The 16295-nt window shown below is 32.3% G+C and overlaps 1 protein-coding gene across 1 annotated transcript; it reads right to left on the bottom strand.

Annotated features, from left to right (window-relative positions):
* Positions 1–555: 555 nt before the first annotated feature.
* On the bottom strand, positions 556–2045 carry LOC115971969. Its single transcript, XM_031092097.1, has one exon. The coding sequence runs from the start codon at positions 1474–1476 to the stop codon at positions 571–573; it is 906 nt and encodes a 301-aa protein (XP_030947957.1). The 5' UTR covers positions 1477–2045; the 3' UTR covers positions 556–570.
* Positions 2046–16295: the final 14250 nt, after the last annotated feature.

Here is a 16295-nt window from a genome sequence, read left to right as displayed (position 1 = left end):
TGCCTCTTGCACCCTATCAAACACATATATGCGAGCACACACACACACAATGGGAGATATTCGCCGCACTTGTTCCATGACTTTCATATATATATATATATATATATATATATGGATTCTGGAGAACTTTCAATCTTTATCAACCAAAAGTAAGATTCATATTCTATGCCAACAATCTAGACACCTGTAACTTGAAGGAATACATCAAGTAAATGCTTGCCAACCTTTTGTTTTCTTTTTCTTCTTTCTGAAAAAAAGTTCCCAATTCTTTGCTAATCACACTGATGAGGGAACTGCTTCTCAAAAACATCTTCTTGGTATATTCCAATAAGCCAACAGAGTGTTGCAGAACTAGTCATTCTCAACAAACAGTTTTCAGTGGAAAATCAAAACTAGAATTCTTAGTTGAACTAATAAAAGCATGCAAGAGTGACAATTCTATGCTATTTAATTTATGAATTATTGAGAAGTAAAATGATAAGGAATAATGGAGATTTGTAATTCACATTTTTTTTTAATCAAAACAAAGCTACAAGTATTTGTTCACACTCAAAAATGAAAAATACATTTCTATTCATTCTTCCAAGCATACAAAATCAGTGAGAAACCAAGACCTTGTGATTGGGAATCTCTAAATTGCTGAGAGTAAGACCAAGTTAATAATGAAGGATCAAATATAGAGTGGCTAGACCATAACTTCTCAGCTGAGAGGCAAGTTTGGAACATGAAAACTGCATTGCCCATAGCATTCCCATAGAGCCAATTATGAACATCCCAAAGCACTTCAACTGGAAGACCATCCACTACAATGGTGTAATTGCCCCTAAACTTCCACTTCAACCTCTTGATCTGCATCACTGTCTTACTATCAATTCGGATCACAAGGCATGGATCATTGAGCCCAACAGTATCACACTCAATTGTGACATCATGCATTTGCCCCTTATCACAAAATTTAGCTTTTGTCCCATAAAGCTTCTTCCCAAATATGTGTTCCCTCTTGGCAATAAAAATTGCATTGGAATGAATAGGGTCAGTGGTGTCAACCTTCTTGTATGCCTCCTTTTTCAAATCCCCAAGCAGTAAAACTATTTCTTGATTAAACACAACAGCTAAGTAAAATCCCTCCATCGGCTCTGGCCCAGAACCAAATTTAGCATTAGTTAAGTCCCAGTAAATCTCGATTTTACTAGAATCCACTTCTAAATTCTTAGACCCTTTTCTTTTAGAGAACAACCATGGCTTTATATCAACCTTACAAAGGCATTGATTGGCCAAATCATCAATTCCAATACTAAGGCCTTGACCCATCAAACTTTTGGTCCATGTAATGGTGATCAAGCAAGAACGACCATGTAATTTACATTGATAGACACAAGTTACCACATTTTGAGCAGCTTTAGTTGTACTACTTGAAGATGATGAATCAGCAACTTGTACCCCGTTTTCACCAAAACAAGAAGGAAAGTCTCTCATGATACCAAAATTAAAACCAAAATATTTTCTTTCTTTTCTTTGCTAATCCAAAAAGATAAAAAAAGAAACTTTCTTTCTGATATGACTATAATGTTACCATGCAACAATTAGAGCCTTCACTACTAAATAAGAGAAATGCAGACAGTGTAAAAATTGATATACAGAAAAGAGTCTTCTAAGTTCTACCTCAACTGAGTGAAGATGAACTCAAGCATCCATCATCCATAAGTTTCAAGATCAGCTTCTAAAGCCTTCAACTTGATCTGGGTGTCTGGTTCTTGAAGCCACTTGGATATGAGAGAGAGAAAAGAGAAAGAAAGCTTGAGGACTTAGATTTGCTTCACTGGCAAAACTCTCTGCCAAGTCCAACTCAGAAATGAGCATGACTCATAGAAAAATAGATTTAAAGAAACAAGAGAGGAATGGGAAGTGAAAGGAGACGGGGCTTAAATCACATGGGGGGAAGTAGAAGAGGCCTAAATATGAAGAAACTGCAACTACTGTGTCCTTGCTGGATTTGTCTGGTTTATTATAATACAACATTACAGAAAAGAAAAGCTAAAGCTATCTTTCTCTCTCTGACACACACAAATGTAATATAATATAATATTCTCTCTCTCTCTATGTCTGATTTGTATACAATTTTTTTTTTTTACCCAAAAAGAAAAAGAAAAAAAAATCAAATCATAATGGGCCTCCCTTTAACTGACATATACATGCTTTAGAGCTGAAAAAATCCAAAGCTGAAAAGTCTAAAACGACAACTTTTGAGACCTCCCTCACTGTAGAATTTTGCTTTTGCATAATTGTGTGTCACTTTTGCCATTAATTGTGTCACACTTGCCAAGTAAGACAAATATGATTATAGTGGGAGAAACAGAAAGATTTCGAGGAAAGTAAAGGTATTTCCACGAAGATATCAGGTTAATTTCATTGTTTCCTACCATTTGAAGGTTTCATTGTCTACCATCAAGTACATTGATTGAGTGATTGTCCTGCTTTACTATTGGCAAAAGAATAGTAATGGCAAATTAATAATATTTATATTACAAAATATAATGGAGTGGTTGTGTGTGTATAGGCTTGAAAATATAGACTACAATGAGTAATAACAATGTTATTTGTTGCACAATAAGTTCATTTCACTTTTGTTATTTATAAACTCCCTCGCGATATCTTAATGAAAAAAAAAAAAAAAAAAAAAAAAAAAAAAAAAAAACTCCCTCATGATATTGCAGACCTATTTGGTAATGTTGTTTGTATTTTTTGAAAATACGTATGGATGAAAAAATATGTGGAAATACATATAATGTTTTTTAAAAACTGAAAATTATTGCTCAAAATCCCATACCAAACGCTCTTGCATATCTTAATTTTTGGGTTTGGTCAATACTATTGTAACTTAGTGATAGTGGCATAGTCTATCATTTTCTTATTAAGAGAGTTAATGTTTGAATCCTCTCTTCCTGATTAGTGTATTTATCCAATTATTAAAAAAATGATTTCATTCTTATTGTTAACACTAAATAAAGATTGGGTAAAATTCTATCCCTTCTAAAATTTCAGTTTCTTGTAAATTGACCCTTAATTACTTGCAATTTACATGTATTAAAACATTATTCATGCAACCTTTTGTCAAATCCATTGGAATCTTATAGTTAACTCATATAAAATGACATTGTTTTGAACAAGGACTTAAAAAAAAAAAAATGATATTGTTTTTAAGTGGGTTAAAAACTGAAATGTGAAGAATCATGACAAAAGAGCACATTAACATCATTATAATAGTTGAGAACATAAATTGCAATTTTTCAAAAATCTAAGGATTGATTTAGAAACAATCTCAAATTTATAAAATGCATTTTAATAAAAAGGATTTAGGTCAAGGCTTTTGTCTAAGTGTACTTGAGCATTGTGTATTAAATGAGATATAAAATCGACACATAGTCATTTTTCAACACGCCCACGCGCATATATATATATATATATATATATATATATATGAATGCCAAACCCAAAGATAGATACCATAAATCATATGAAAAAGATTTATTCTTTGTCAATGTGAGTGCTTAAATCGTAGTAATATTTTTGGTCAATTACTAGAGGATTCTTATGGTACGAGTGACTTCATTTGAGAATATATATTAAGCATTAAATTGATAACAGTGAGAAACTGAGAGGTATGAATTCTCATGTCTTAAGGCCGCAGTAAGTCTTGACCAGCAACATTTGTCAGTGTATACTAAAACCTCTCTCTCTCTTCTTCTTCTTCATTTTTTTTTTTCTCTTCTAACCTATAATAAATACCCAGTCCATTAAAGTTGCTTGACTCAATTGCTGAATTAGTAGCTCCCAAAAAGATAAGAAAAAAAAAATGGTAGAGAGGGTCCAATAAAGTCTAGAGGAAGAAAAAAGGCTGCACTAATTAAATTGTCTATGTTGCCAAAAGCCTTGTAGCTGAATTGACACATTCCCATGTACAAAGTGCTTGGGGGTCTAGGAGGAAAGGGTTTGAATTGCGGGATTAGCAGTATATTGTAATTATCTCTAAAAAAAAAAATTTAATTGTCTATGCCATTCTATTCCTACTTTCCTAGATTATATACTGTTACTAATTGTACTGTGTATGGTAAAAATAAAGGGTGAAAATAGAATTTATTTGAGTTTAGAAGCATAGTTTATTTTGAAGTCAATTTATGTATAGGTTTTTTTAAAATCTGCATCCCATTTTTTGGGTACAATCTTGAATATTCTTATCTAACTTATTTTTAAATTAAGGGGATCTAGTAGAAACTACAAGAATTCAGAATGGTACAAGTGTGTCATATGAGGCGATAAGGGAACGAATCAGCACATGTATTGGCTCAATATGTCAAGAGTATTGCTAATTTTATAATATGAATAGAGGAAAATCCTAATATGATCGAGTCTTCATTAACTCAAGATGTATTGAATTTCTCTTATTTTTAATGAAAGTTAAGGTATTTCTTAAAAAAGAAAAAACCTTTTTTTTTAAATCACTAATTTTAAATTATGACTTACAAACGCTTTAATATAAGGGGCCATGTTGAAAGACATTAGCTTAATATAAATTGAGTCGCACGCATGCTCAAAAAGAAAAGTGCTAATTAAAGAGTGCGATAAAGTCAAGAGGAAGGAAAAAGGGTCTCCTGGGGGACTAATTAATTGGCTATGCTATTCCTAGGGTTAATGTTTGATAAACAAAAAAAGCAATAAAAATCATTGTTGAACTCATATTCCATACTTTCTATGCATGTTGGGAAATTGATTATATTTTTGTCAAAGAGCTTATCATAACCAAATTAAAACAACCCCTCGCTAACTCACGATTCAAATGATAATAGATCATTAAATATCTTTAATGAGTTATGTGAATTAATATATATTAATAATTTTATGAAATGTCACATAATAGATTGAAGGAGATTTCATTATATGGCTTTGAAGAAAAATTTATCAAAAAAAGAGAATTAAAGATACTAATGTTACTGTTTATTGTGTGTGGGTGTATGAGCAAGTGTAAATTATGGTTTCATAGTTCAATATATCAAAAATGTCACCCATGTGAAATATTAAATGGTATTTATATGTTAGAAGGCCCATGAAAGATAGTATATTATATTTTATTTATTATTATTATTTTTGACAATTGAATAAGTTGAATTATACTTTTTTATACATATAATTGTCTTGATGCTATTCTCAAAAGAAAAAACACTGGGTTAATCTCACATTAGAAAATGAGTGTAAGTTAAAGAGGTTTAAAGTATGTACTGTATATTCAAGAGTTAGGCCATTTTGGATATACATCACTGTAAGTTTCTTTAAGACCTTCTCTCCTCTCCCCGTGTGTGTGTGTTAAAAATATTTAGTATTTTCAAAAGAAAAAATAGTGGATTAATCCCACATTGGAAAATGAGTGTGAGTTAAAGAGGTTTAAAGTCTGTATTGTATATTCAAGAGTTAGACCCTTTTGGATATACACCACAGTGGGTTAATCTCACATTGAAAAATGAGTGTGAGTTAAAGAGGTTTAAGACTTATGCTGTATATTCAAGAGTTAGACTCTTTTGGATATACACTACTATAAGTTTCTTTAAGACCTTTGTGTTGTTTGTGTTTGAGAAGTAAATTAAATATGTTTTAAGAGTATTGATTCTACCTCATCAACCCAAATATCATAAATGATTTTTGTATTTTATCATTTCCTTTTATTTATTTTTTTTTTTTTGAGAGTGTATACTTTTTCAACTATATATGTCATATAATATATATATATATATATAGATATAGATATATAAACATAAAGAAAATCTAGAAATCAAATATAACATAAAAAAGAAAGTATAGGAATAGGGGGGGTTTTGGTGGCGTCGGGCTTGCATCAAATGATCCACATGCATCAAATGATCCACAATTGATATAAAGATTACCGATTAGATTTATTTATTTATTTTTTTTTTTTTTTGAGAATCAGATTTATTTTCAATTTAACGTAGTAGGTTTTCGTGGGGTGGGAAAATTGTGTAATATATAGATGGAGATGGTCACTTTTTGACATGTGGGAATTGATTGAGTGGACCGATTTTTCTAAAGAATTATTCACAATTCAATTCAGCTCCCCATTTGGAGCCCAATCTGACCGTCACATTCTACGCTTAATTCTTGACAATGAAAATATATATATTCCTCTTCAACTACTTGGAGATTAGCTTGCCCCCACCTGGCTATTACTAATTAAATTCAGTTCACACTTCGCAGGATGTTTTTGGTTGATTAATTTATCACATGGAGAAGAATAATTTAATTAAGATTCAATAAGTCTTAGGGTGAGTTTTTTTTTTTTTTTTTTTTTTTTTTTTTTTTTTTTTTTTTTTTTTAAAGTAAAAACTAAAAAGTAATACTTATTAGAATACACACGAAAATAGTAATATTAGTATTTTAAATTTAAACCAGGTTTATAATATATTATATAACCAGAATATTACTACAAAAGAGTCTAATTAACCTTTATAGTTGTAGTCTGAAGGTGAGTTTGGTGGGGTAAGGAGAACTACTTAAATTTATTCAGTAAAAAAATCATTTGCTATGTTATAAAAAAATCATATGCTATTAAGAATAAAAAATGAAAATTTAAGTAGCTATGAAGAAACGTCAGCTGTTCCATTAATGACCTCCCGACGTCGCAAGTAATGCAACGTGATTTGTTCCCTAAAAGCAAGTTATAAAAGGGCCACCCTCGAGCTCGAAGGTGTCCAAACCAGAAAGATGAGCATCAAATCAACAAGAAAAAGTCGGGCTTTAATGGGGGTGATGAATGATGATTAACAATTGTATACACTTGGAATGGAAGAGGACTCAAAAACTACCACTACTAATATTTTGACAAAATACCTTCAATAACTTAATCATCAAAGTCTCGTCGTCGGTCATCCATCCCCACAACAACAAAGATTTCTTAGGGATTCTTGCGGATATATATATATATGTGTGTGTGTGTGTGTTAACCTGATACTCTCACTCATCTAGGCTCAACCGATCTTCCATCGATCATCCCAGCAGTAGCAGTACTATAGTAATTGGATGTGGTTTATATTGGCTTGAAATTGAAATAACAAATTGCATCATTTATATATATATATATATATATATATGTCACAAAATTTTTAGGTGCTCGGAACAGTCGTTATCAATGTAAGTTTGGCACTCTCTCTCTCTCTCTCTCCTTGCCATATATATAGCATGAAAATAGAAACACACAATTGGTTTAAATCTTTTTAAACAACATATAAAGCACGTAGTCTTTAGGATATTTTTGGAAGTCCTTGAGAGATCGAGAACAAATTCTAGATTTTGAGCAGTTTTATTTTATAAAAAATCATGGATTTTACCAAGGAAAAGAAAAAAAAAATCATGCAACATAATAATAATGTTATTGAAAGAAATTCAGCCATGAAAGGTATAACATAAAAAGCTCATTCATTGTACATGGCAAACATCATTAATGAGGCCTCATGGACCGACCAGGAATCGGTCCAAGTGAAAAGTAGCCATAATGAGTGGGGCCTCGTTTGAGAAGTTGAAGTTACAATGATAATGTAATTAGCTAGGTACACTTAATGGCTTAATGCAACCTCCAAACATGACTGAACAAAAATGTGGCCCTCCAAAGACAAAGAACGGATGAGGATGACATTAATTGGTTTGTGCCTTCAGCCTTGGAGGGGATGCACCTTAATTTACACCTCTATAAGATTCTGCTAGCCAAGAATGCTAGCTAGTCATATATGCTTCAAACTTCAAAAAGATTATTGAAAGTTATAATTAGTAGTCCTCATAATCGCCTATATAATTCAGTGTGACCTAAATAAATACTCACGGTCGGATTCAGCACAAACCTACTCCACAAACATTTGAATTATCTGCTGTTTGATATGATCATTAGGTACGGTACAACTGTACAACATAAATAGAGAGAGACCTTGTGTTTTTCCTACCCTAATCCACCCCTCCATGTTAAATGGCTTAATTTTCAGAGTATATGCCGTAAAGAGTTGATTATGAGAAAATTGGGTTTCGTATATTCACCTCATTCTTAAAAAAGCTTAGAAGTTTTTTTCTTTTTTGAGAATCAGTAGTTCGAGAAATTGTTAGGTCCATCAGGAGGATTGCTGAAGTGATCCTCCTGATCCTTCTAATCAATAAAATATTGTTATTTATGTAAAAGTGACATCACCTAATGGTTTTTATTGTGCTGATTAGGAATCTAACTCACACATTTACATAAATGATATTGTTTCATTGGTTGGGAGTACCACTTCAGTAATCCTCTTGGTGGACTTAATAATTTTTCTAGAAGACATGCTCAAAAGTTAACAAAACATTAATAGATTACAAAGACAGTCAATCAAACCAATTTCCTTGAAAAACCAATAGATCATGCATGTGTTAATGTTATGATAAAGAGGTGAATTTAAACAAAGGAAATAATTTAATTACCTTTTTGTCACAACCAGTAAATAATGCATGTGTCATGATAAAGCGGTTAATTTAAACAAGGGAAACAAAATAATAACCTATTTTTGTCTTGTTGGTTTGTCCCAGAACAATGACTTGAGTAACTATTACATCTTCTCATTTCTTTTAACAACTATAATAATTCCATATAAAACTCAATTTGTTTGGTGAAAGGATAAAATTCAAGTTTGCATTTGCCCACCTCTCTTTTCAATGACTCTTTGCCAATCTACTTTTGCTTCATGTGCTGAAAGCTCTAAAGTCTAATCTACGCCGCATGACCCGCATCTATGCCCATATTAACATCAACAGTCAACTCATCATGTGAGGTTTTTTTTCCTGCAATCAGTCAACTTTCTCGAAAATTACTCATTACGTATTGCAAATCTTAAAATTATGTTGCACATTTTGTGATTATCAATATCTTGAGTAATGTTTGGGATATAACATTTTTTGTAACTTTCTTTATTACTTACTAACGTAACGTGGTTACTTGTAATTGGAATAATATTGTTTTTATACTAATATCTATGTTTTAGCTCTAAACTTATATATGCACATTTTTAATAATCATTTTGTTGTTGCTGCTATCATATTTTTTAAGTAAATAATATTAGTGGTGTTGGAATCAACCTGATTTTCTATCTAAAATTCAAATACCAAATATTGAGCAAGGGGAGAAAATTTTCGAAAACCTTAAAATCACTGTTCATGTTTCAAATATTTCAAATCATGTCATGATCCTAAGTAAACATCATCATATAGGTGCTCAATTATGCTAGATTGGAGTCAATAACTTTGATTGCACACAATCAAAGTAGCAAGGCATAAAAATGAAATCAAAGAACGGAGACACTGTCATTGTAATTCTCTCATAATTGCTCGGTTCAATATGGCCTGCACAAACAATTATCACATCTTTAACAGCATCAAACAATTAGTTAGGTAGCCTTAATATTGTCGGCACAATCAAACCAATTTTAGCAATTTCCAAGTGAATGCATGTTATTGTGCACACATAGCTCATTAAATTCTTAACCATGTAGCAAGATCACGTGAGTACTAGTAAAAATAAAAGTGTGAATGCAAGCTAGACAATTGAGTTCAAGAGAAAGAAAAAGAAAAAAAAAAAAAAACACACACACACACACACAAACGACAAACCCTTCAATTTCTCTTCACCAGTGAAGTCTTCCAAATCTTGTTACCATCAACTCAAAAGTATGAAATGTTTTGTTTCTGTTTCCTCAGATGAATAGTATTTTACTACATCAGTGATCAGGTACTAACTTCTTTGCTTCTTCATGTACAATGTTAAATTTTTAATGTTGATAATTTCTTGTAGGGTCAAATGGTAGGATTTCTATCACACATTTGCTTCATAAGATTCATATGAACAACCACTAGGTCAAGACACTTATGGCGAGTTTTACAAAAATTAGTCTGTTAAGAATCTATAACCGACTCCAAAATTTTGGAATTAAGGTTTGATTGTAATCGTAGTTGATAAGTTTCACAAAATAAAAGCATAATCCTCCATCTACTTCACATAAACATAGGCTATACAACTTTAGAACAAGAACTAGGCTTGGTCATAATTCTCCATCTGCAATCGTTCTAATATTAGTACAGAACTCAGAACAACCTTTAACATACTGAAGTTGTCCATTTGGATTTTTGGGCCTTATTTACAACAATCGTCTGTATATCATGGCATTTGTATATGTTGCAGCATTATCAGGTGTTCTGCTTCTGAATCAGTGTTGGTTCTCTGAAAAGGATTTTACAGGCGTGCAGAATGTAAATTTTATTGTAATGCAGTGATTGGTTCACTCATAAGGATTTACTATACTAGAAAGACACAAAAATTTAGCACAACAGTTGATTCTCCATGTGGTTTATCCATGTTTCAATATTCAAATTAGATGGTAGCCCACCAAGGGCTAAATCAAGAGCACAAAATCTCAATACTCATCATAGCCTCTCAAAAGAGGCCTAGATTGTTCTTATGATACCAACAAATTCAAGCCTTCCACCAAGCTGTTCCTTTCTGACCATATGAGATTCCCTCCACAAGTGAGTGAAGTGTTTACAATAACTTAAAACAGTACTAATTGCAATGATTGAAACCCTCTGAAATGTTGCTATATATCTGAACCAAATGGACTATAGTGTGGCAGCAAAGACTGCAGAAATATAAATTCAACCCTCTTGAGCTTTAGGATTAGTCCTCAACTAGCTAACAATCAATAAATGCATAGAATTTAATTTGGCTGAAGAAATTCAACAAACTATAAATGAGTCCTTGATGATTAATGATTAAATAAACCAAGATTTCTGGTCCAAATTCCATACCGTACACGGTGGGCAAAGAGGGTCAATTCTAATAATTGTGGACACTGTGCTTATGGGTTGATGATTGATCTCTAGCTTAAAAACAAATGCTACACAGAACACAAAGGAACGATATGCTGCTAAAATTTTGTGTAGTTCTATAGCATCCAATGCATGAGATGTCAGACAAAAATGATTGGCTAAGTACAATCCAAATTTATGGCCAAACCAGCAAGTGAATCAAAGACCACATTCAGGTTTTTCAATGCTTAAGGAAGGAAATGCCAAAGTCTCAATGCAAACTTTGTATTTAAGAAAATAAGTTGCTAACAACTAGGTCGAGGAGAACTCATTATAGATCCAGCATGCATGAAAATCTCAATGCTACTGTCCTTTCCTTTTCATGCATGAACTTTCAAGTTCACACTAAAAAATAGATCCAGCATCAAAAGAGTCCCTCCCTGATCCATCAAACTCAGTGTTCACATTGAAAATCCACTGTCTTTCAATGACTTTGATCACATTTTAAAAAGGAGAAGCATGCAATCCCTTATTACCCTTATGTTTGTTCACATTAGTTATTTCACTTGTAACAACTATGAAGTCAGCTTGATGTTGAATATTTCAGTACACATGCAATCAATCATACTAGGAACTCACAAATCAGGTTTGCCTCGTAAGTAACAGCTAATAATTTTAGAACCCCACTCATTCAGATTTCCCTTTGAAAGCATAATACTATTTGAAGCATATGCAAAGTTTGAAATTCATCATTTAATGGATCACAATAAAAGTTAATAGGAGCAAGGAGTTCCACTAGAAAACAGAGAGAAATTTAATGCCCAAGGCTAGAGAAGTGTTCACATCTAATATATATAGTTTGACAGGACACAGAAATTAAAGAGACTAATGGAAATGGCTTTTGAATCAAATTAACTATATATATATATATATATATATATATATCAACAATGCTATCAGTGGATTGTCTGTAATTTTAAATGGAGAAAAAATTGGCATGTTTCAATGGAGGTGCTTGAATACTACACGCACACATGAATGTATCTATGTGAATTAGGAAGGTGGTTCAAAACTAATGAACACAAATCCTCTAATCTCAAAATTAAAATAGCTCGCAAACTAAAAAAAAAATCAAAATAGCTCAGGCCCTTAGAAGCATCGTGTTTGGGCCTAAGGTTTGGGCTTGGGCTTTTATTGGCTGAGTTCGAATGGCGGTGGGTAGTGCTTTTAGTTGAATGATGTCGGAGTATGGGGAACGGTGTCGTTTCTCTGGGACTTCAAATGATTTCTTTATTGGGCGGGCCCGTTCGCTGTAGTTTCCATCACATCCTTTAATGGGCTGGCTCATGATTTGGTCTATTGGGCCTCCTCTTGTATGATTTGGGACCCAAACCCATCACCTCTATTATCTCTTGGGCTATTGTTGTTGATGGTCAGGTTCCTTAGGTACCCTTTTGCCTCTTCTCTATAATATTATTAATCATTATCTACTCCCCCCTCCCAAAAAATAAAAAAATAAAATTGAACCACTTATTTTTTAACTAATATAAGCTAATGAAAATAAATTATCTCAAATGGTCCCTTCATCACGTTGCAATTCATTTTTATATGGAAGGAAAAAAAAAAAAACTAAATCAATTTGGCAATTAAAAAAGAAAAAAAAAAAAAAAAGACGACCCTTGTTTAATTTCATACATGTAATAGATATTTAATCAATAAAAAAAAAAATCATTAAGCATAAATTTGCATTATAATGGTTTTTTTTTCTTATACTAATTATGGTGTGTTAAGATCCTCCCTATTTGTTTTCTAAATGAAAAAAAAAATAATAAATAAATAAAAAAAAAACAATTTTAATGTGAAGATTTATTTTTTCATGAATCTAAATATGAACATGATGCCACAGAATATAAATAAATTATGAGTATTGGATAGAATAAGATTTTAAATGTTACAAGACTCACAACACAATGTATACCTTTAAATCAATTATTGGGTTTCAAGATGACCTTAAGTATTAGATATTGGTGTTTTTGATTGTTCGAGTCCGTGCGTCCTCGTGTTATTTAGTAAGCTTTTAATGGTGGAAGCCCCTGGCCATGGTTGGTCCATGACGTGAGAAATCAAATGCATGTAATCATCTAGAAATGCATTAAAAGTCACGCATACAATACTACAAGTTACAAAGTACATTTCTCAAAAAAAAAAAAAAAAAAGTTACAAAGTACAAACTGCTATCATGCACACATAAATAAAACCTCAACCAAGTAAGAATTAACCCAATTGAGACGCACCTAGAATTGGTCACTTTCTTTTTCAAACCTAGTGTAGGCCTTTTTATTAGTTAACTTGTGAATTGATAGGCCAAAAATGTATTGACTCCTTATGATGAATTAACAAATTAATTAGCCAAGTTAATTAATTAATTCAATTAGCATGCAATATATGTGGTAGCACAAACAAATCATCAATTAACTAAATGCAGTGGAAATTAAATTGACACGGTGATTTGTTTACGAATGGGGAAAACCTACACGGCAAAAACCCCACAAGGTGATTTTAAAGTCACCACTCTCGAGAATTTACTATTATCACAACAAGCGGTTACAAGTAAAGGAATTCCAATATTTTATACCAACCTACAGTTGAATCCTTACCCCAATACCCAATTGAACTTGTTCTATAGTGACAATCTTTCATTTTCAATGCATGACTCCTAGTACGTGACTAACCAATTCAATGCGCGGATCCCAATATGCGGCTTACTTACAATTTAAGAAAGATGTTGGTTGCAAAATTCTTCAGTTCATCACACGATGAAGATCACAAAACTCCTTAGTCACAAAATCCTACGGTATACAAACACAGCAGTTTTTTCAAGAGAAAGATGTTCATCACACGACGAAAATCACGAAACTCCTTGGTCACAAAACCCTACGGTGTACATATACAGTAACTTCTTCAAGAGAAAGATGTTCATCACACGATGAAGATCATGAAGTTCCTTGGTCACAAAACCCTACAATGTACAAACACAGTAGCTTCTTCAAGAGAAATATGAACTAGAGCAAATTTTGTCTCCGGTTACAATTTGCATAAACATAACTTTGCTTCACACTCGCGCAACTTTTGATGGCCCTTAAAATAATCCTTATATATGTTTAGGATTGTGAGAAAATAAAACCCAAACATATACACACAGATTTGATGAAAATCAGAGTTGAAAATCTGTTTTTCATAAACCTTGATAGAAAGCTTATCTGTCTAGATAGCTATCTAGCATCGGGTTTTAGCAGCTTTTAAATCTCGATAGATACTAGCTGTTGAGTTTTAAAATCCAGCACCTTTTCACTTGTTTCTTGGACAGACTTACATGGTTTTAACACTTGATTTTGAAACCTTATTTCTTGAAGCATTAAACACATCTTAGATCTACCCAATTACGAGTAAAGTGCGTTTTGTCAAAAGATTAGCCAATTCTAATTTGACATATGTTTCTAATATTATATCACATATGTCCTAACATAAATGTAAGGCTCCCCTATGATCCTATATATCTATGCTTCTTGTATTACTATTTCAATCAAATTTTTAGAGAAACGCCAAATGAACCATAGATATGTAGTTATAATTCTATATGTAATAGATTTATCTAAAGCTAATCTGGCAAATTTTCTGAGAAGTTTCATGGTTTAAAATGTCAAACACGTATTGGTGTATCTTTGGCTTGTTCTTTAAGTCACTATCTAGCCAATTGAATTTTTAGTAAGATACGTGTATACTATGTAATTAAGCACAACCCTATCTTGTGCTACTCAAAATGGACTCGTGTAAAGTGATCTAGAACAATTGAGATATGAATTATCAATTTCACTACAAGACCCACATTGGCACTTCTACATTGGAACAAGACAAATATATAACGTATGCCAAGCAAAAAGTTAATTTACAACAACAAAAAAAATTATATTATTTTGGTGCCCCTTTATATCTTTTTCAATTTGTTTTAAGGGAAATCTTCAAGATGAAGATCACTACGTGCTTGTTAACACATCTAGGCACTTCCAGCTTGAAATATACATATATATATATATATATATATATATATATCTTACATGCCTTAGTTAGACTACCAATGGCAAGTTTTGCTTGTAGACTAATAACTTCTACCTTATCCAAGAGATAGGAATTATAATGAAGCCAAAATAAAATAACTGGTAGAAACTGAGAAATATTACTTTTTAATAGACTAGTACATATATACTTGTTCACTTAGAGAACAAGAACCCCACACATGGTTGGATATCAAGTGCCATAGAGAGTTTGTACATAGAAAATGTAGCTTGAGTCACAAGTGATCTGTTAAAAAAAGGAAATGAGAATTTCTGAAATATATATATATATATATATATAGTGAAAGAATTAATTAAAAAGAGTTTAGAGATTTAATAGATAGTACTTTTGCATCAGCTTTTGGTTTTAGATCCTTCCATAAGAGAAGAGGGTGTGATAAAGATATAGCACCAAGTGGGATTGTGTTTCTTGCATGATTGCCCTGAAAGAGAATGGGAGATATATTGAGGAAATAGTACTACACAAGTCACCCTTGTCCAAGCAAACCAAACCTTTCTAGTTTATAAACCCCCTCTATTTCTTTCCAACCTTTCACCTAACGTGAACCAAACCCCACTATTTTTCTTCTTCTCCAAATGGGGTGGTTTAAGTCCCTCCTCTCCCCATTGAAGAAAATCTGGGATCGTCTGCATTCAAGCAACAGAAATCGTAATTTCCTTTTCTTTTGTGCTCTCATTCATCTTCCTCTCTCAATATCTATTTGGTTTTGCTCTAACTACACCACCAAAAGATGTCTATATTACAACAAGTGTATTAATTAGTACAACAACAACAAAATTTAGTGTGATAATAAACATGCTATTGTATCTTGGAAGTTTTTTAACATTCTCTTCTCATGTCTGTTGGCCAATATTCTGTTCCTGCATTGAAAAATCCAACTCACTAAGAATTGGTTCTCTATTAATTCATGCATATTGTGAATTGGTTTTGCTTGTAATTCTTTGTCTACATTCAACTTCATGCTCTATATTCAACCTCATAGTCTCATATATTAAAGCATTTCATTTCAATGCCCCACATCTTTTGGTTTTTTTCAGGCAGAGGAATTTATATCTTGTACAAGGATGTGAAGTCTTGCCCATGCGAAGATGTGCAAGTCCTATGGTCAATACTGGTCGAGTCACATTCACATACACCTTCTTTGCCATCAACTTGATGAAGCTGTCTTTCTTGCCCTATAGAAAACCATAAAAGAGGACGATTTCACTTCATGTACATATATAAATACTACATTATACTCATGAGAAACCCATTTACTTTTTGCTGTTTGGCTGATAATTATGAGCCTT

The sequence above is a fragment of the Quercus lobata genome, chromosome 12, assembly GCF_001633185.2.
Source record: "Quercus lobata isolate SW786 chromosome 12, ValleyOak3.0 Primary Assembly, whole genome shotgun sequence".
Taxonomy (NCBI): Eukaryota; Viridiplantae; Streptophyta; class Magnoliopsida; order Fagales; family Fagaceae; genus Quercus; species Quercus lobata.
Note: the sequence above shows the minus strand (reverse complement) of the source record. Positions and strands in the feature narration are given on the sequence as shown.